We start from the raw sequence: 18,681 nt of genomic DNA on the forward strand, positions 1-18,681 counted from the left end.
CATATATATATATATATATATATATATATATATATTCAGTTTAATCCCTTAACAATTAGACCTCTTTACTCCGTTACAAAAAATCCTCCGCACCACCCTCTGGGTACATCTCATTGGCTGCTGTTGACAAGGCATGAAAATAATGACAATTACTGAGCAGTGTTGTGCACATACATTTTGCAGGGTAGGTGCTCAAGTAGACAAAAGGGCATCCCTTCCACAACTTGCATCTGTCTCTGTCTCTCTGTCTCTGTCTCTGTCTCTCTGTCTCTCTGTCTCTGTCTCTCTGTCTCTGTCTCTCTGTCTCTGTCTCTGTCTCTCTCTCTCTCTCTCTCTCTCTCTCTCTCTCTCTCTCTCTCTCTCTCATTGTGTCATACGGATTACTTTTAATTTATAATGTTGATCTCTTCTGTACGACATCTATTGCACGTCTGTCCGTCCTGGAAGAGGGATCCCTCCTCAGTTGCTCTTCCTGAGGTTTCTACCGTTTTTTCCCTGTTAAAGGATTTTTTTGGGAAGTTTTTCCTTATCCGCTGTGAGGGTCCTAAGGACAGAGGGATGTCGTATGCTGTAAAGCCCTGTGAGGCAAATTGTGATTTGTGATACTGGGCTTTATAAATAAAATTGATTGATTGATTGATTGAACTTTTTGTCTGAGCTTGAGGCCTAAGTACCTACAATGCAGTTGTGCACAGTACTGAGCAGGGAAAATGTCTGTCTATCTCACTTATAAGGTGTTTAAACATCCATACTATATGCACCCAGCAGATGCTTCACATCTCTCCTCTCCTCTCCTCTCCTCTCCTCTCCTCACTTTGTTCTCCAATCATTTCCTTTGCTCTCCTCTTCTCAATTATTTCTTCTTCTCTCCTCCTCGCTTTCCCTTACTTTTTTAAAACAGCCATGCACTAATTATAATTATCTTCTAAATAAGCTTTAAATATTGTTTCAGTAACTCAGAGAACAGAAACGTGCAGCCCTGTACTCCTACCCTCCTCCTCTGAGCATTTCACGCAGCGCAGCCCCAAACTGCTTGTCATTTTCTTTTAAATTAATTACAGTATCAGAGATGCATTGTGGGAAACATTATTTAAGGTTGAGTTTTGGTTTAAAAAGACATGTGGAAATAGGAAAGCAATTCACCATCTGTCTGCTCGCACTGGGCAGTTGGTGAAAATGAATCTGGCAGAGAGTTGGGGGGAGATTTACACAGGACTATCTTACTTGTTGTTAATGGGGGGTTATTGCCTAAGTTAGACTGGCTGTATCGAGATGTTTAAATAGTGGTTTAATTTCACAACAGTGACAAACAATGTGGAGGCTTGGGGCAAACACTATCGTCACCTGGCTGTCCATGACGGCAGATTAGGGAGACGTGATGCTGCTCTAAAGGGCGCTTGATTTGCAAGCGGCTGCCTCAAGGAAGTTTGAAGAGGAAGGGGCAGGGGCTCGACTCAAATGCAGTTGTCAGGCATACAGCACACTTCTAACTAGGAATTGATGCCATGGACCAAATTTAAAAACTGAAATAAAAAACTATTAAAAGAAATTGAAAAAAACATGTCCTGTAAAAAGGGCACTTATATAGACAGAGGGCAAAAGGGCAGGTGCTTGAGCACCACTGAGGGTCTATGTGTGCACGTGCCTGATACTGAGAAAAGGGAAGAAATGTCAAAACAAAGAAAGAAAGATAAAAAAAATATCTCTTCAAGAGTTGGGAAGAGTTTTAAAATGATCAAGGTACTGGATTATAACTGAACTGAAAGCTTTGGCAGATCTGATGACTCCTCCTTACTTATAATAGCCTTTAATCTGTTCAGCAGTTGTTCATCTACTTTAACTCCAAAGACTGCTGTTCAACTTTTGGACCTTAGCTTAGGCCCACAAGTTTGAACAGCAATTGAAAGCTGTTTGCTAATAAATACTGTATAGAGGAAAGGGCAAGTCAAAGATGTGTAGGCCAGTCTGCTGGAGGACCATGATACCTATCAGGTTTTGTCTCTGGAGCCTTTCCCAGCTGACATTGGGTAAGAGGTGGGGTCACCAGACTATCACCGGGCTGACACATAGACACCTAAGTTAACACCTACAGTCACTTTAGAGTCACCAATTAACCTGCATGTCTTTGGACTGTGGGAGGAAGCTGGAATACCGCCTTCTCTCCTCCCTCTTTCCGACTTGCGCAGGTAGGAGGGACAGAGGTGGGACAGACGAGTAGCTGCGCCAGCGTGCACGGTGTGCCAAACTTGCAAAATCCGCCTGGCCACACCCAGTTGGTGAAGCGCAGGTGCGCTGCGCCCCCGCCTCGCCCGGTCTGGAAACTAGAGCCCCATGTTTTTACTTAAAACCTGTTGAGCCTGAAAGTCCCCCAAATGGGGGACTTTGAGAGCGACTCTGCAAACACAGTGTGAAACAATGCACTGATCACGAAGAATATAGTGATGTTGCACATCAAATTAAACAGCAGAACCTGAGCTACACGGCTGTAAAAAATAAATAAACAACAACAAATCCAACTCCATACAGCACCGATATCCCGACCCACTCGATATATTTTGGGCTCTAACTTGACCACACGTTATTCAAAACACACCCCGTTCTCAAATGAAAGCTGAGACTCCACTGTTTCCACACATATATGACAAAGCACTCTACACCAAAGCATCAGAGAGCTAGAGGCCAAAGAACAACAACAGAAATCTTTTCGCCAAAATATATTTGTAATATCTCTCTTACCATTGTTGTTTTTGCCGTGAAAAGCTCATTCTGCCGTTAAATCACGCTTCATTCCCGTTTACCGACATGTTGTCCGTCATTCAAATTCTTCTTCTTCTTCTTCTTCTTTTCAATGGCGAATTGCACCTGTGCGGTGCATTATCGCCACCAACTGTTCTGATTTATATTATTTTATATCCTTGTTATCAGACAAGACGTGTCTTAGAACCAGCTTTCCGGAGTTACTTGCAAAAATAGTTTTTATTTCCATGTGTTTAATTCCTTCTCGCTCCAGTCCATTCTTTAATAACTGTCTCTCATTAGCGTATTTTGGACAATGAAGAATAACATGATCCACAGTCTCCATTTGATTGCATACATCACATGATCCAATTTGATGTTTCCCAATGAGATGTAATGATGAATTTAATCTTGTGTGTCCCAGTCTTATCCTACTAATCAAGCCTTCTTCCGTCCTACTTCTCCCCAGTGACCTTCCCTCTCCTACTAGTTGCTCAATCTGATACAGATGTCTTCCTTTATTGTCTTTGTCCCATAAATTTCTGCCACTGTATCTTAATTTTGTTCCATATGGCTGCTTTAGCTTCCGCCTTACTTACTGGTATTGTTAGTTCTACTTGATTTCTGTTAAGTCCAGTTTTTGCAAGTTGATCAACTATCTCATTTCCTTGAACTACTGTGTGAGTTGGCACCCATAAAAACTGTACATCAATTCCTATCTTAATAACTCTATACAAAGATATTAAGATTTCAAATAGCATATCCTGTCTGCATCCTGAGGAAAAGTTCTTTAGACTTGCCAGAGCTGCACTTGAATCTGAACATATCAGAATTCTCATAGGTTTTATTTCTTCAAACCACTGTATAGCAAGCAAAATTGCAGTTATTTCCACTGTATATACTGATAGATGGTCGGTAGTTCTCTTGGCCACTTTTACTTTCAACTCTGGGACATAAAATGCACAGCTTGTTCTTCCATTCTCTGGGTTTTTAGACCCATCAGTAAATACATGTACATAATGCCCATATCTTTCATAGAGTACAGTGTTCACATAAGCATGCATACTGAATGCCTTTCCCTTTGAGTTCACTTGCTTCAGTATAGAAAGATCTGCTATTGGTTTGTGCAGTAACCATGGTGGAACCATTTGCCAAATGACTGACTGGCTGAAAATCCAATCACTCATTGCAATTTCCTTTGTTATATTTGATATTACAGTACAAAAACTCTCTTTTTTGATTTCATTATTCTCCCAACACTCATTCAGTACTCTCTTTGTCGGATGCAGATTCTTCATACCCTTTAAATTTGCCCAGTAATTGGCCATTAATTGTTTCCTTCTTAGTTGAAGAGGCATCTCTCCACCTTCTACCTGAAGTGCTGACAAAGGTGTTGATTTGACTGCCCCACAACATAACCACAACACTTGAGCTTGAATTCTATCCAACCTTTTAAGGGTTGTATAAGCAGCTGATCCAAACACAATGCAGCCATAATCCAAAACTGATCTTTAATGCAATATAAATATTTTTCATTGCAAGTCTATCAGCTCCCCATACAGTGCCCACTAAGCATCTCATGACATTCAGTACTTTCTTGCATTTCTCTTCTATTTTATGATTTTTCCATGTAAGTGACACATCAAACCATACTCCCAAAAACTTGAAAGCTTTCACTTTCTCTAACTTTTGATTATACAGTTTTAGGCAAATGCTATCACTGATCTTTTTCCTTGTAAAAAAGACAGTCTGAGACTTTTCAACAGATAGTTTAAAACCCCATGTAAGAGCCCAGTTTTCAATTTCATTAATAGCTTCTTGTATTTTCCTTACAGTGTGTTCCATGTTCCTTCCTCTTTTCCAAATTGCCCCATCATCTACAAAAAGTGACCTCCCAATATCTGGACTAACTTGCTTGTATACATCATTTATCATAATTGAAAATAATAAAGGACTAATTACACTGCCTTGAGGGGTTCCATTTTCTACTGGATATTTCTCTGAAAGTGAATTCCCAACTCGGACCTGAATAGATCTGCCAAATAAGAAGTCCTTTACCCAATTATACACTTTATCACCAATGCCCATATTATCTAGCTTTATTAAAAGACCTTCCTTCCGCATCATATCATATGCTTTCTCTACATGAAATAAAACAGCTACCATACACTCTTTATTTGCTTGAGCTTTCCTGATATCAGATTCCAGGCATACTAAGGGATCTAATGTACTGCGCCCTCTTCCGAACCCATTCTGACATGATGAGAATAAGTCATTTTTTTCTATATAATATGCTAATCTTTCTGTTATCATTCTTTCCATGGTCTTGCATATATGTGATGTTAGGGCTATAGGCCTATAGCTTTCTGGACTGATGGGATCTTTCCCAGGTTTACTGATGGGAACAATGACAGATTCTTTCCACTCTGTTGGAAGCTTGCCTTCCTCCCATACCTTATTATAAAGCTCTAGCACTTTTACTAGCGCAAAATCACTTAATTCAGTTAACACTGAATAACACACACTATCTTTCCCAGGAGTTGTCTTTTTACATTTAGTAAAGCTCTTTTCAACTCATGAATAGAAAACGGTATATCTTAAGTGCTCTGGAACAACTTTCTTTCCTCATAAACATTGGGATGCCTATCTAATGTTTGCTGCCTTCTGGCCTTGCCTTCTTCTGATAAATTATCTGAGCTGTGGACTTTGACAAAATTCCTGGCTCCGTCATTCAAATGAATCCGGGCGGAAAACTTGACGGCTGGAGGTTCCGGGGGAAGCATAACAATGACCACTCACAGCAGCCGTCATCGCCCCGGTGGGTATAGCGTCATTTTATTGGCTCTAACGAATCAAACGAGGTGTCAATCACTCAAATCGGCCAAGCCATCTCGGAGATATGGACCTCTAAAACTCAGAATAGAAAATCAGTTTCAAATGTAGTAGGTGTGTATTGGTCAGTTTGGAGTTGGAAATAGAGGGAAAAAACGAAACGGACATCATTAGGGATTTACAGAAACAAAAAATGAAAGATATAGGATTGTACATAACAAAAATCACATGCAAACATGGTGCAGTTTTGGAGAGCTCGCCTGAATTTTCTGTACTAAAACATCTCTAATATTGTTCTGCTTCACTTTATCAGAATCAACCTTTGCAGAGTTAATGTTCACATATTGTACTATGATTTGATGGAGGTTTAGAGCTGCAGCTGCATCATTCCAAAGGGATACTCATCCTGAAAATGCATTTACTCTTCACATATAACACATATACTGATATTTACACATCTTAACAAATCTCACAAGTGTTCCTTTTATCATGACACCAAAAGTATTCAAATAGACCTTGTGGTTGCACAGATATATTCATTTCATTATGGGTATGCAATTTTTGAGCAGAGGCCTATAAAATAGGCTTAGCTTTGAAAAGGTTAAAATACCTGGTTTGGGGGAAATGTACAATGCCAACATTTTCTTCAGGTGACTGGACTGCTTGCAGGCATTTTTGGGAAAGTCAAGATTATGGGACTGAGCAATGTGATGAACCTGAACATATCGGAATAGATTTCATGGGGCAGATTACATTCTGATAATCACAGTTTTCAAATATAGTGTCAAATGGGTGATGCCTGATTTTCACCAAAGAAACAATGCAGAATCCAATCAAGCATATATGGTTTATAATAGTCTGTTATAACACAGACTACACATAAAATATAGTCCATATTGTGTTGGGTATTCTATTGCTTTTAGTTTATCAGTAGATTTCAGACGGCTTGTTGCTCAGCTGAACCCACTTCCTTCTCATCCTTGCTTCCATGTTTCTAATCTCTCCATAAAGTTGGGAGCTATCTGTGATTTGAGGAGTGACGGCTCTTGAGACAAATTCTCAGTGAGTTCCAGATGAAGGGTTATTGAGCGACCCCTGTGCACCTTGAGCCATGGAGAGCTTGACCCCTCCATCCTGTCAATGATTAACCTCAGGGGATTGTTGACCAAATCGCCGTGTGCAATCAATCGTTTCACAACTGTCACACACTGACCACTTCCACTAATGATGACTAGCTAATTAGTTGCTTCCCACTGCAAGGGCATCAGTCCCTCAATAATGTATTTAGCCTTTTTTATTCTGAGAGGTATAATGACTGTGTCCTGTGGTTCGTGTCGACCTGTCACCCTGCTATTGTTCCTGCTCCTCTCTTTCTCTAACAGGGCAGCTGAATTCAATCTGAGTTCATCCAAGATTTACAACTTCAGATAAATGCTTACAGTAAGTGCTTAATCCCATTACATAAATAATAATTTACCTGCTAATTTCACACTCCACGCCTTCACTTGAACACAACCTACATTGACACACACAAACACAATATTTTTCACACTCTCACAAGACTCCAGTTACAAAATAAGTTAGTCAAGCTGAGTTTCCTTAACAAAACAGAATCATATCTACCAGTACTAAACACTGAAATTCCCTAAATTCTCTTAAACCCTGGTGGGTGACGGTCCTGAGTCTATTTATTCACATGGGAAAAGTGAACGTATGTACAGATTATGACCAATTCTCTCACCTCAGTCACTGAGGTATGTACTGGACCCATTTTTCACAAGCCCTGACCCTTCTAAACATACTGACACTAAAATAGCATTTTTCAGACTGAAAAATCAGGAGGAGGAAATTAACTTTGATAGAGACATGTCTCTCTTTTAGCAACACATTCTCACGAGATCTGGCAACAACTGATGTTGTCTCTTACTTGATTGATATCAGACATCAAGCTAGCAGAAAAAAACGAGCAGCAAAATAAAGACCAAACATTAAATTGGTACTGTATCTTGTGTTGTATTGTATCCTCCTGGTGGATCTTGGAGTGAAGCTTCCAATATCTTTGTTGCTCTTTGTGCAACCAGGGCCCTATTTCAGAAAGCAGGATTAGTGAAAACTCTGAGTATGTTGAGCCTGAGATGAGGGAAACTCTGACTTCCGTTTCACAGAGCCAGTTCAGCTTAATCCTAAGTGAGTTACTATGGCAACATACTCTGTGAAGCAAACCAGCTGGCTAGCAGGTTTGCTTCATCTAAGCCTGAGGCTGCTCGTCTGCTGAGGGTGTAGCAGGAAGGAGGAACATGGCATGTCCTTTTGTGAATAAAGTCGTGGACGTTGAGGCACAGTTGATTCAGAGGCTGTTGTGCAAGGAGATGGTGATTAGACCCTGTTTGGATGTCTTATCGTTCCCGGGGGAGTGTCTATATGAAAGAATGAATTTTAAATGACTCACTTGTTTTTCTCTGTACTCTTCCCATGCCCTCTGTGTTCCAGTTAAAGAGAAGCTGACAGCAGATCCAGACAGTGAGATCGCCACAACAAGCCTTCGAGTCTCACTCATGTGCCCGGTAAATGAAGCATCTGTGTAGAATGTTTATGTGATGACAGTAGCTTTAATATTATTTTGACAGCATAAATTATAGCTTGTAGGGAAATGTGAAAAGAATTGCAGCTCTGTATGTGTTGTGCATAGATCAGATCAGGCTTTAAGTATGCATTACTGTCTGCCACAGTTTGTTCCTTGAAATACCACCGGGGGTCACCAAAGTCTGAAAAATTCAAATCTGTTACACACCTTCACATTTTATTTAAAAGGCACTAAAACTGGAGACTGCTGTCAATTATTTTGCCCAAAATGACTAACTGGGCTCTCAGACCAGAATTTGTGTTTAACTTTTATTGGCAGATATACATAATTATTATGTTTATGTAAATGTAGCTATAACAATGTTTACTACATTATATCTTTTGCATATAGTGAGAACAAGTGATCAACAGTGTGCAGGATTTTTTAAGTGACACCAACAATAGAAAGTAGCTGACAGTATGCCACTCTCACTCTAGTGGCATGTGTCAGTTCTGAGTGAAATGTCACTGTAGGTTCTCAGTACAAGTAAATGCACTGCCAATTGGCATCATATCCTTATCACGCTGCAAGTCAAATATATACAGCAATATAACAACAAATTTTTTTTACAATAGGCTACTTTAAATAGATATTCACTTTTTCTTAGATATTCAGATTCCGAGAGTCCCATCTACTAAATATAGCTGGACAGACCAGACTCTTGATGGTGAAACATGGAATCCTATATTTACTCTTCCTTACAAATACGTGCTGCCCAACATGTATTCTTCCTCAACCATGTTGATGTGGTTGAAGCTTGAAGAAAACACAAGATTGTCTTTAAAATGAGAGTTTTCAGAGATGCCACATACATGATGCTGAATTTGGGGGAAATGAGGTGATGCACATGTACAATATTTCCATTCAGGTGATACTGCAGCCATAAAAACTGTAAAAAAAAAAAAAAAAAAAGGTAAAACGCTGAAAGCTAAATGCTTATTGACCTCTCAATGTTTTGAGCTAAAATAGAAAACTAAACAACAGACCACAAAAGGCTTCATCGTATAGTTGTTTTTAGCTAAGGTTATGTGAAACCAGCAAAAACATGTTATCCATTAAATTGTGCATATCTGAGGTTTTGCATAGGCCAGAAATTAAAGTTAATTAAGGAAGTTTTCAGCAAGGAAATTTTAGCTGAAGTTGCAGTGATGCTAATAAATGCTATATTCCTCCCAACAGAAATCTCAAATAAAACACTGAAACATGATTGCTTTTGCATTTTAAGATAATGGCGCAGACATCCATATGTAAACCAATGGTCCTACAAGTGATGGCAAGGAAAATGTTGGAGAGGACTAATTGAAGAGGTGGAGCATCCTGTTAGAGGTCTCGTCACCTATCAGACTTTAGCCATCTTAATATCTGAGCAAGGCTTTGTTCTTTTCTGTCACACAGAAACAAGCAGATACCCCAACAGTCACACATGAGCTACATTTGAAATGTGTATTTTGTTACATCATCATTTTCAGTTATAACTGAATGCATAAAATATCTAAAATAATACTACTAATAATAAAAATGCTACTACTAATAATAATGACTACCTCATTAATACTGCTGGTGCACTCGATGCTGTAGGCAGAGATACAGCATGTTGGTGGTGTTTGACTGCCCTCTAGTGGTTCTTCAACCTACAGAGTTTCAGGGTCATGATGCATTGAGAAAGAAACCATTAGTGAATATTATGTCTTATGTTGAGATAGATACATTGCTGTTTTGTTTATGTTGCCTTTTTCTTTATATAGTGTATATATCCTGCAAGTACCCTACAGACCTGATAAAAAAGAGACAAGAATAGAAAATCACAGAAAATAAAATGCCTCAAAACGAGATCTTGTCTGACTGCAGTAAAAACGTAATTATGTATTCCAATATAGTGTGGTCCATTAAATGGATTTCATCCAAATAAAGCACACACAAGAAAAAAATGAAGTGGTTTGAAGACAAATTTATAAAAACTGATAGTCACCAGTTCTAGCAGTCAAAGTTCAGGGTTAAATTAATACATTGAATGTACATTATTTGTGGGACACCATATTGTGTTGCAGCCTTTTTTTTCTCTCTTTTTTTTTGATATTTTGTCAAAAATGTCATTAAAAATATCCACACTAACATGGTCAAGGAGATAACCATAAACTCATGCACTATAGTGTCTGGAGCTGACAGAATGGTGAGTAAACAAGAAACCATGAGTGTACAGGTCAGCATGGAAGCTAACAGGATATAGTCTGGTTCCAGACCTCTGACTCACTGCCCACATCCCCTCATTCAGTCTGGTTAACAGAAGGATCAAGGTACAAGAGCAGCTCCGCAGTGGTGTACAGAGGAACATGTATATCCACAGCAGAACACTCAGAAGTCTGCAGAGATCTGTAGCATGTATGGCTGAAAAGTCTGCAGGAACTGTATGATGCTATTGAGTCAGCATGGATCAAACCTCTAGGGAAGGTTTCCAGCACCTCACTGAATCCATGCCTTCGAAAAGATACTGATGTACACATGAAACAGGATTTACCTTTAAAAAAAGTGTCAGATATCTGTAAGCACCTAGATTGTGACTTCAGACTGAAGCTGGATTCAAATCCATTGTCACAGTGGAGCTAATATTTAACAATACTGTATGAAATCCAATGAAAAAAATTACCTGCACAACTTTGTTTATATTCTGAGATGAGATATGAGAAATATTAGCACAGTTGCATGGTACTGACTTTTAGACTTTACACTTGTCCACAGCAAAGCAGCTAAGTGTTCCTAACAGAAGATTTCTGGACATTCCCATCTCTTGAATCTCAATCCATTTGTAAATTCAAAAATCAGACACTATAAACAAATATATACAGAACAGAGCGAACAAACAAACAAACAATAGTGCAACAGTGGAAGCCCAAATAAAAGGAGTATTGCTTAATCCTAATGTTTTGGTGGTGTTGTTATTTGGATGTGTGCTTTGTTTCCACATGGCAGCAGTCAAGGCCCAGTGCCACTATGCACCAACATGTTCTTTTCTTCCATACAGTCTTAAAGCCCAATAAGGATTTTTTGAAAAACCCTTTGGACTCTTTTGATCAGAGGATTCTTATAGACTAAAGGAATATGACCAACTTACAGGGTAATCGAGGAATAGACACATAAATTACGGTAGCCAACAACTTGCTTGTATACAACTGAAGAACTTCTATAAAAATGAACTGCTTGGCAAACAGACCAGGCCTCTAATTGAGACAGGTGTTATTTGTCAAAATGTGTTATTTGTAAAAACGTGTAAATTGTGAAAGGGACTGGATGTTTAATTTGGACTAGGCTTTTAATCAAAGTTTTATGGTATGATATTCTTTCTCTGTACCCTAGAGTGCTCTTGGAATAAGTCCTAAAACTCAGAAATGAGTAAACATTTTAGCACTCCCACTTCCCTCATCTCGAAGTCGATGTGTTTTTTTTTTTTTTTGTTGAATGAGTTGGATTTGGTTTGATGCCTGAAATAAGGTTTAACACAAGCTTAAGAGATTTTCACATATTGTTCTATGAGATAAAACACATCAGTAAATACTCCACTTATGAAGCATTTGTGTCCTAAAAAAGGTGGTTGCTAAGAAGAGGCTATTTGAGACTATAGAACATCAATGGCTTCACAGCCTCGTTGTTGCAGCGGCATTAAAGTCATGCGACCATAGTTCATTTATAGCCGAATGTTGGCTTTGTACTTTTGGCGATGGCATTTAGGCTTCAAAATCACAAATGAGGTGTTTATTTGTGAGGATTATCTTGCTGAACCAGAAATGTAAGTATCATAAACTTCTATTTGCCACTCTTTTTTTGTGATAATTTAGTAAGTCACCACAATTAAAGGACCAAAGGAAATTTTGTTTCAGGTTTGGCTTTAAAGCGAGCTTCCAGCTCATTAGTTTCAACTGAAAAGCAACTGGGCAAACACTCAGTTATGTGTTGGTTATCTCTATCGAGCTCTGAGTGAAAATGGCAGAGCAGTTGTGCTTTTTAACTTAAATAGCTATTGACTTCTAGCATTACTGGCAAATATCTGTATGGCTTTTTGTGCATAACACTGGACTGTAGTGTCATGAGAACAAGGTGGGACTATTGTGAGATGTAATTGGATAATGTTGTCACGAGGAGGAATCACAACCCCAGTGTGTAACCCAATTCCATGATCTTGAACTGTGGTCAGAGAAACACTGAATAATAGCACAAACATCAGAATGACTGGACTAGTACATGAAGAGAGTCAGCAGTATGTGTGGTGGAGGTCCTGGCTGCAACATAAGCATTACTCTATAACTCTGTAAATTGTCTTGGTGCATTGTTCACATTCACACTTCTGAAAACCACCCAGCCCATCTCTGAAAAACTACCAAACATTTATACTGACAGACGTCCTGCCAGTCTCAGTTCTCAATCTCATTGAAATACTCTGAGAAGCCTGAGTATGGAGTGATGTCACCAGGATCTGAAAGAGAGGACAAGACAGATATTAGAGCTCCACCCATTAAACAATGCATAGAGTATTGATTTACCTCTGTTACACAGCTGTTTACAGAGTGAAACAGGACTGAGTATTAAACTGACCTTCACACGGTCCCCTTTTAAAATGGATGTCATCAATAGCAATATCACTTCGTAGTGTTGGGCCTCGGATGGCTTCAAAAATAATCTGCAGAAAACACAAACTATGTGAAAATGTGAAACTGAGCCACAAAACAGAGTGCAGGACAGATTAACTTTGACTTAAGTTTTCTATTTTTGCAAACAAATCTAAAAGGCTCCTTAACAACTGAACATATTAAATATTACATTTTACTCTACATCAGAATCTGTGAAGTTTTGTGGTGAGATTGTTTTGTAAACTACTTTTTCTCAGATCAAGTGAACTTTCCATTCCAGTGTATTTTGGCAATTTTATGTCATATTTTTCTGAGTCACTTCCTGACAATGTTGACTAGCCACACTGTTTGTAAAATACCTTTCTGACTAATAAATAAATGTTGTGCTCAGACTTAAAAGAAAGAAGGTTGTTGCTAAAACAGGAAGAAAATGTATGATTATAGTAGAAGCTGCAGGTCATACATCATCCTCTAAGCTTGCGCAGATGCACCGTGCCTCTGAGCAGCAAACTGATAAACATTGTTGTGAGCTAGCTTGTCAACTTATCTTGTATTTTGGCTTGTGCATTAATGCTACATGTAACTGCTGTCCTGGTCAAAAGGAAAAAAAGATGATTAGCTTTCATTTGGGGGGGGGGGGGGGGGTGAGATTATTTATTCAGTTATTGCACCCAGCATAGCATTCTGAAACTTCAATGTTTTCACTGACTTTGTATAATATGGGTAAGCTAACATCTACAAACTACAGGAAGCTATGTACTGTAGAGGATAAAATTACTGAGCAAATCCCAGCTGGTACTGGCAATACACATGCCGATAGGGTGATCAAGACCCCAAAGTGGAAGCCCTGTTTGATACAAAGCAACTGATAAAGAGCATAGCTAAGTTACTTATCAAAGAAAATACAGATTTAAAATTAGGGTATTTCGGCTGAGCAACTTTATTTGGAACAAAAGAAAGCCTAGGCTTAAAATGCCAATATTGCAGCTTCCTTGTTGAAAAAGAGGCTTAGATGTTGCCAACATCAAACTGCATCAGTTGGCATTTCAACTGAGATTTATAGCAGAATGGGTTAAGGAAGATCCAACTTCTGATTGGTTAGACCTTGAATCGTCACAGATCTGTGGCTACTTGTTGGACCTCTTGCATGTAAGACTTTGAGATTGGCTAGGAGTTTATGTAACAAGAGCCCCATAATTTCCAATAACTTGAAGGTATGGTTTCTTACATGAAAGCTTGAGGGGAGGTCGAACTTAACCCCCCCTATTGATTCGAATCCAAGGTAACCCAGATTTTTACCAGGCATGATCGACATTGGCTATAGCACTTGGACATCCCAGGGAAAAAAGAACATGTGTGATTTATTTTAGGGAGCATGCTTGTTTTCATTTGAACAAATACAAATAAAATATAATCTCCCCTGATGCCACTTTTTAACATACATTCAAATTTTGTGACGAGAGAAACCACATTTCATATGTCATAATATCACAAACAGAGCAGTTACTGCTCATGCAAATGCACAATCATGGTCTGTGGGACCTCATGCTGTATGCACAAATACCCATGGTCTTCGGGACCGCTCGCTGTATGCTCATACGTGGTCCATGGGATCCCTCAACACTTGTTTTTTGTTGGTCATGCGACCATTAATTTCTGTTTGTCATGCCAACTTAATTTCTGTTTGGTTGTCGGACCTTATTTAACTTTCACCATTTTATTTAAGTTGGTCTTATGACCTTAGTTTCTGTTTGGTCTATGACCTTTTATTTCAGTTAGTCTTCACTGACCTTTATTTTGTTCTACACATGGTCTTTAGGACTCCAGGCTGTGCACCCAAGGTCTTCGGGACCTCATGCTCATACAGGGCATTTTCTGTTCAGTTGTCAGATCATAATTTCTATTCGTCAATGCTGACTTTAATTTCTGTTTGGTTGCCGCACTTTATTTTAATTTCAGCATTTTATCTAAGTTGGTCTTATGACCTTAATTTCTGTTTGGTCTTATGACTTTTTATTTCAGTTGGTCTTCATTGACCTTTTATTATGTTCAACATATAGACACCCCATGTCACCAGGACCTCACACCAGTCACGGTATTATCTGTTTGGTCATCAAACCCTTAATTTCCGTTGTTGTCATGCTGAAAATTGCTGACTTAAATTTGTGTTTGGTTGCCAGACCTTAATGTTTGTTTGTTTTTTACATTTTATTTAAATTGGTCTTCTGACCTTAATTTGTGTTTGGTCTTATGACCTTTTATTTCAGTTGGTCCTCATTGACCTTTTATTATGTACAATATATAGACACCCACAGTCTGCAGAACTATGCACTTGCCTATTCGACTATGGATTCATCACCCTCCTTAAATCATCCATCCAACCATCTCTCTAAGACTTTCCACATTTTTATTCATATGTTTACATTAATAAATATTCTTTTACCATAAAAACGAGTCTCTCCTGATTTAAATAAAATGAACTCCCAAATTTCACCTCTGTGTCTAAAATGTAAACTCTCAGTAGGAATTTACACACATTGTGTCTGGCTCTGCCCTAAAATCCAAGCATACTGGGTAGACATTCTGCAGGATATGGAAAAAAAATCCTGGTGTTGCTTTGTGTATGAATCCTGTCTCTTTACTCCTAGGTAGCCCATGTCAAGATGCTATTGTTGGTACTTGCTCTAACAAATTGTACAATATTCTTGCAAATGCTGCGAGGAAGAATAACTTTTTGTCATGGATAAGTGAAAAACTTTCTTCTCAGGCAAACATGCACAAGATAATCCTGGAGTGTTATCCTCTCAAATACCTGACCTGTTTGCTTTACTCCACAAAGGGGTGATTCATAAAAATATGGACTCTATACCTCAGTTTCTCAAACTATACTGTGGTTTCAACACTTGCATGCATTTGCTGCACCTATGGATTTAACTGTTGTCCAGCTGACGACCCTGCAGCTGATCCAGAAGGCACTGGAGGAGGTGCAGCAGGCAAAAAGCCTAGCAGGTACAACATCACCTGTATTCCTAATTGACAATTCTGGGGAACCAGTGACGACTGTGAAAGAGTAGTTGGTGGCCAGGAAAGACTGGAGGACATCCGGGAAAGACCAGTGGATGGCAGGAAAGACTGCACCAGGAGTGGGCAGTTAGTCACCCTACCCACTAAGAGAAGACAGCCCGAAGGCTCTCCGAGAGGCGGGGTGGAAGATGAGCCTACCAGGACGGATCAACCGGTAGAGAACGGAATGAATAAGGTTAACGAGAAATCCCTTCAGATGTGTACCTTTTATGGGTGGCAGAAGGTGATGACGCCCAGGGGCCTTCACATCTATCAGGGGAGGATGAAATGTGGAAGGTTGACCGACCAGTGCGCCTGCACTGCTTCGGCAGGTCAGACGAGTGGGACCAAAAGCCCGGTAGCGAACCACAGAGCAGCAGGACCCAATAGTGCTGGAAGATCAACAGCAGAGCACTCAACTCCGCAGACAGATGCTGTACCCCAGGGCGACGTCATAACTAGCCCTCAAGCAGAGGTGCAACTGGCACGCCAGAACAAAACGCTTGAGAGGCATAGCAAGATCAGATGGCCCAGGTCGAAAGACCAAGAGGAGTGACAGAGACTAGACGAACACCTGAGGGGAGTACTAGAGTACCCCTTGCGAGGGAACTTAGGCGGCAGGCTGAGCATGATGGGCAACATCATCTACGAGGAGTGCAAGGAAGGGTTCGGGGATATGACACCTCGAGAAGCCAGGGCACCCAGACAGAAGGGACGCAGGGAGAGGTACATCGATGAGCTCATACGCGATAGACGCCAGCTGCGCAAGAGGTGGAGGAAAGCGGCCCCAGAGGAAAAAGCTGGTCTGAAAGTGATGTGGACCGAGCTTAAACAAACGCTCGCTAGTCTTCGCAGAGTGGACCGGCTCAGAAGGAGGAGGCAGAAGAAGGAAAAGGAGAGAAGAGACTTCTTCAAGGACCTATTCAAGCATGCCCACCAGTTGCTTGATGAGAAACGAAGTGGAACACTGGAAATCTCCAAGGAAGATCTGGAGCAGTACATCAAGGGTCAATACTCAGACACAGCCTGAGAGGTACCGTTAGGCTCGCCAGGGTATATACCATGGCCAGCACCACCAGATGTCCCTTTCGACACCTCCCCTCCTCTCTTGCATCGAGCATGCAACCATGGTCTGGGAACAGATACAGCGCGCCACGAGAGGAAAAAGCAATCTGCATGAGGTGTGACATGACCTTGCAAATGCCTATGGCTCTGTGCCTCACAAGCTGATTGAGTTTGTCCTGGAGTTCTTCTATGTTCCGTCCAGCATCTCTGACATCATTGCAAGCTACTTCAGCAAGTTCCACATGTGTTTCTCCACCAAAGGCTTCCTGACGGGATGGCAACAACTGGAAGTTGGCATCGCAATGGGCTGCTCCATCTCCCCAGTTCTGTTTGTCACCGCTTTTGAAGTCATCCTCAGCGCAGCCAGGCAGGTGGCGAGAGGACTGAAGCTACCATCTGGAGAACGACTCCCAGCGCTGAGAAGCTATATGGACGCTGTAACCATCATCCTGCAGACAGCCCCTTGCACGTCAAGACTTCTGAAGTGCCTTGATGAGTTGACAGCATGGGCAAGGCTAAAGATCAAGCCCTCAAAGTCTCGTAGTATGTCTCTCTGGAAGGGAGTGAGAAACAACAGCGTGGTGTTCGTCGCAGGAGGCGAGGAAATCCCACGGCTTGCAGAAAAACCAATCCGGAGCCTTGGGACGGAGTACACAGCGGAACTCTCAGACAGACAAATGGTGAGAGCGGCACAGAAGCAGCTAGTGGAGGGGCTGGCAAAGATTGATAGCAGCGAACTGCCAGGGAAGTTCAAAGTGTGGTGCTATCAGTTCATGCTATTCCATCGGAAGCTGTGGCCACTTAAAGTGTGCAAAATCCCTTCTTCAGCAGCCAGCAGGATGGACAGCATTGCCAACAGCTTTTTAAGAAAATGGCTGGGACTCCCTCGCTGCTTCTCAGAAGTTGGCCTCTTTGGTAACAATGCGCTGCAACTCCCACTGATGTCCCTTAGCCTTGGCTACAGGCAGGAGAAAACAGGCCTAGTGCTAGAGCTGAGGGAGTCAAGGGATCAGCTGGTAAGAAGAGCGGGGGCTGAGGTACACACAGGACGCAGTTGGAGGGCGGAAGCAGAGGTAGATATGAAGGGCCTAAGTGCATTTACGCCCTTTTGGCACTGAGAAATGCATTATGGGCAAAGTCTGAGGACAGCACATAAGTCAAAATGGCTGATAGTAAATGTAAGACTAGAAATGGCTGCAACAGAAAAGTGGTGTTTAAGATAAGATAAGATAAGATACACCTTTATTGATCCCATAATTGAGAAATTCCAGTGTTACAGCAGTCAAGGAAAAGAGTCAGATTAAAGATTTCAAAATTAGACTTAAAAAACTTAAATAACTAGGCATGCAAATAAGTACAAAAATCCAAGAGTCGGCGATAAATAACAATAACAATAATAATAATAATGAAAATAATAGGAAGTGGATAATAATGAGCAGCAGTGAATGAAAATGAGCAGTGGATAACGGGAGCACATCTAGTGCAAGTGATTGTATGTGCAAAGCAGACAGCTGTGGTGTCCATAAAGTGTCCATAGTGTCAATAAAGTGTCAATAACGTGTCCATGGTGCAGTCTACTGTGAGCAGTGCTGGTTATGTAGCCTGACAGCAGCAGGCAGGAAGGACCTGCGATAGCGTTCCTTCACACACTTTGGGTGAATCAGTCTATCGCTGAAGGAGCTCTCCAGAGCTTTTATCTCCTCCTGCAGGGGGTGGGAGTCATTAGTCCTCAGGGATGACAGC

General features: G+C 40.6%; 1 protein-coding gene across 1 annotated transcript in view; it reads right to left on the minus strand.

The window, feature by feature from the left end:
- Window positions 1-10,068: 10,068 nt before the first annotated feature.
- mamdc2a (MAM domain containing 2a) overlaps window positions 10,069-18,681 on the minus strand; it is a 59,019-nt gene continuing 50,406 nt past the window's right edge. Inside the window, exons 13-14 of the mRNA XM_050049936.1 lie at window positions 12,776-12,860; window positions 10,069-12,656 (exon numbers count right to left, since the gene is read on the minus strand). Of these exons, the coding sequence (XP_049905893.1) occupies window positions 12,595-12,656; window positions 12,776-12,860 (147 nt within the window). The 3' untranslated portion in view covers window positions 10,069-12,594. The remainder of the gene's footprint in view (window positions 12,657-12,775; window positions 12,861-18,681) is intronic.

This window comes from Epinephelus moara, chromosome 8, assembly GCF_006386435.1.
Source record: "Epinephelus moara isolate mb chromosome 8, YSFRI_EMoa_1.0, whole genome shotgun sequence".
NCBI lineage: Eukaryota > Metazoa > Chordata > Actinopteri > Perciformes > Serranidae > Epinephelus > Epinephelus moara.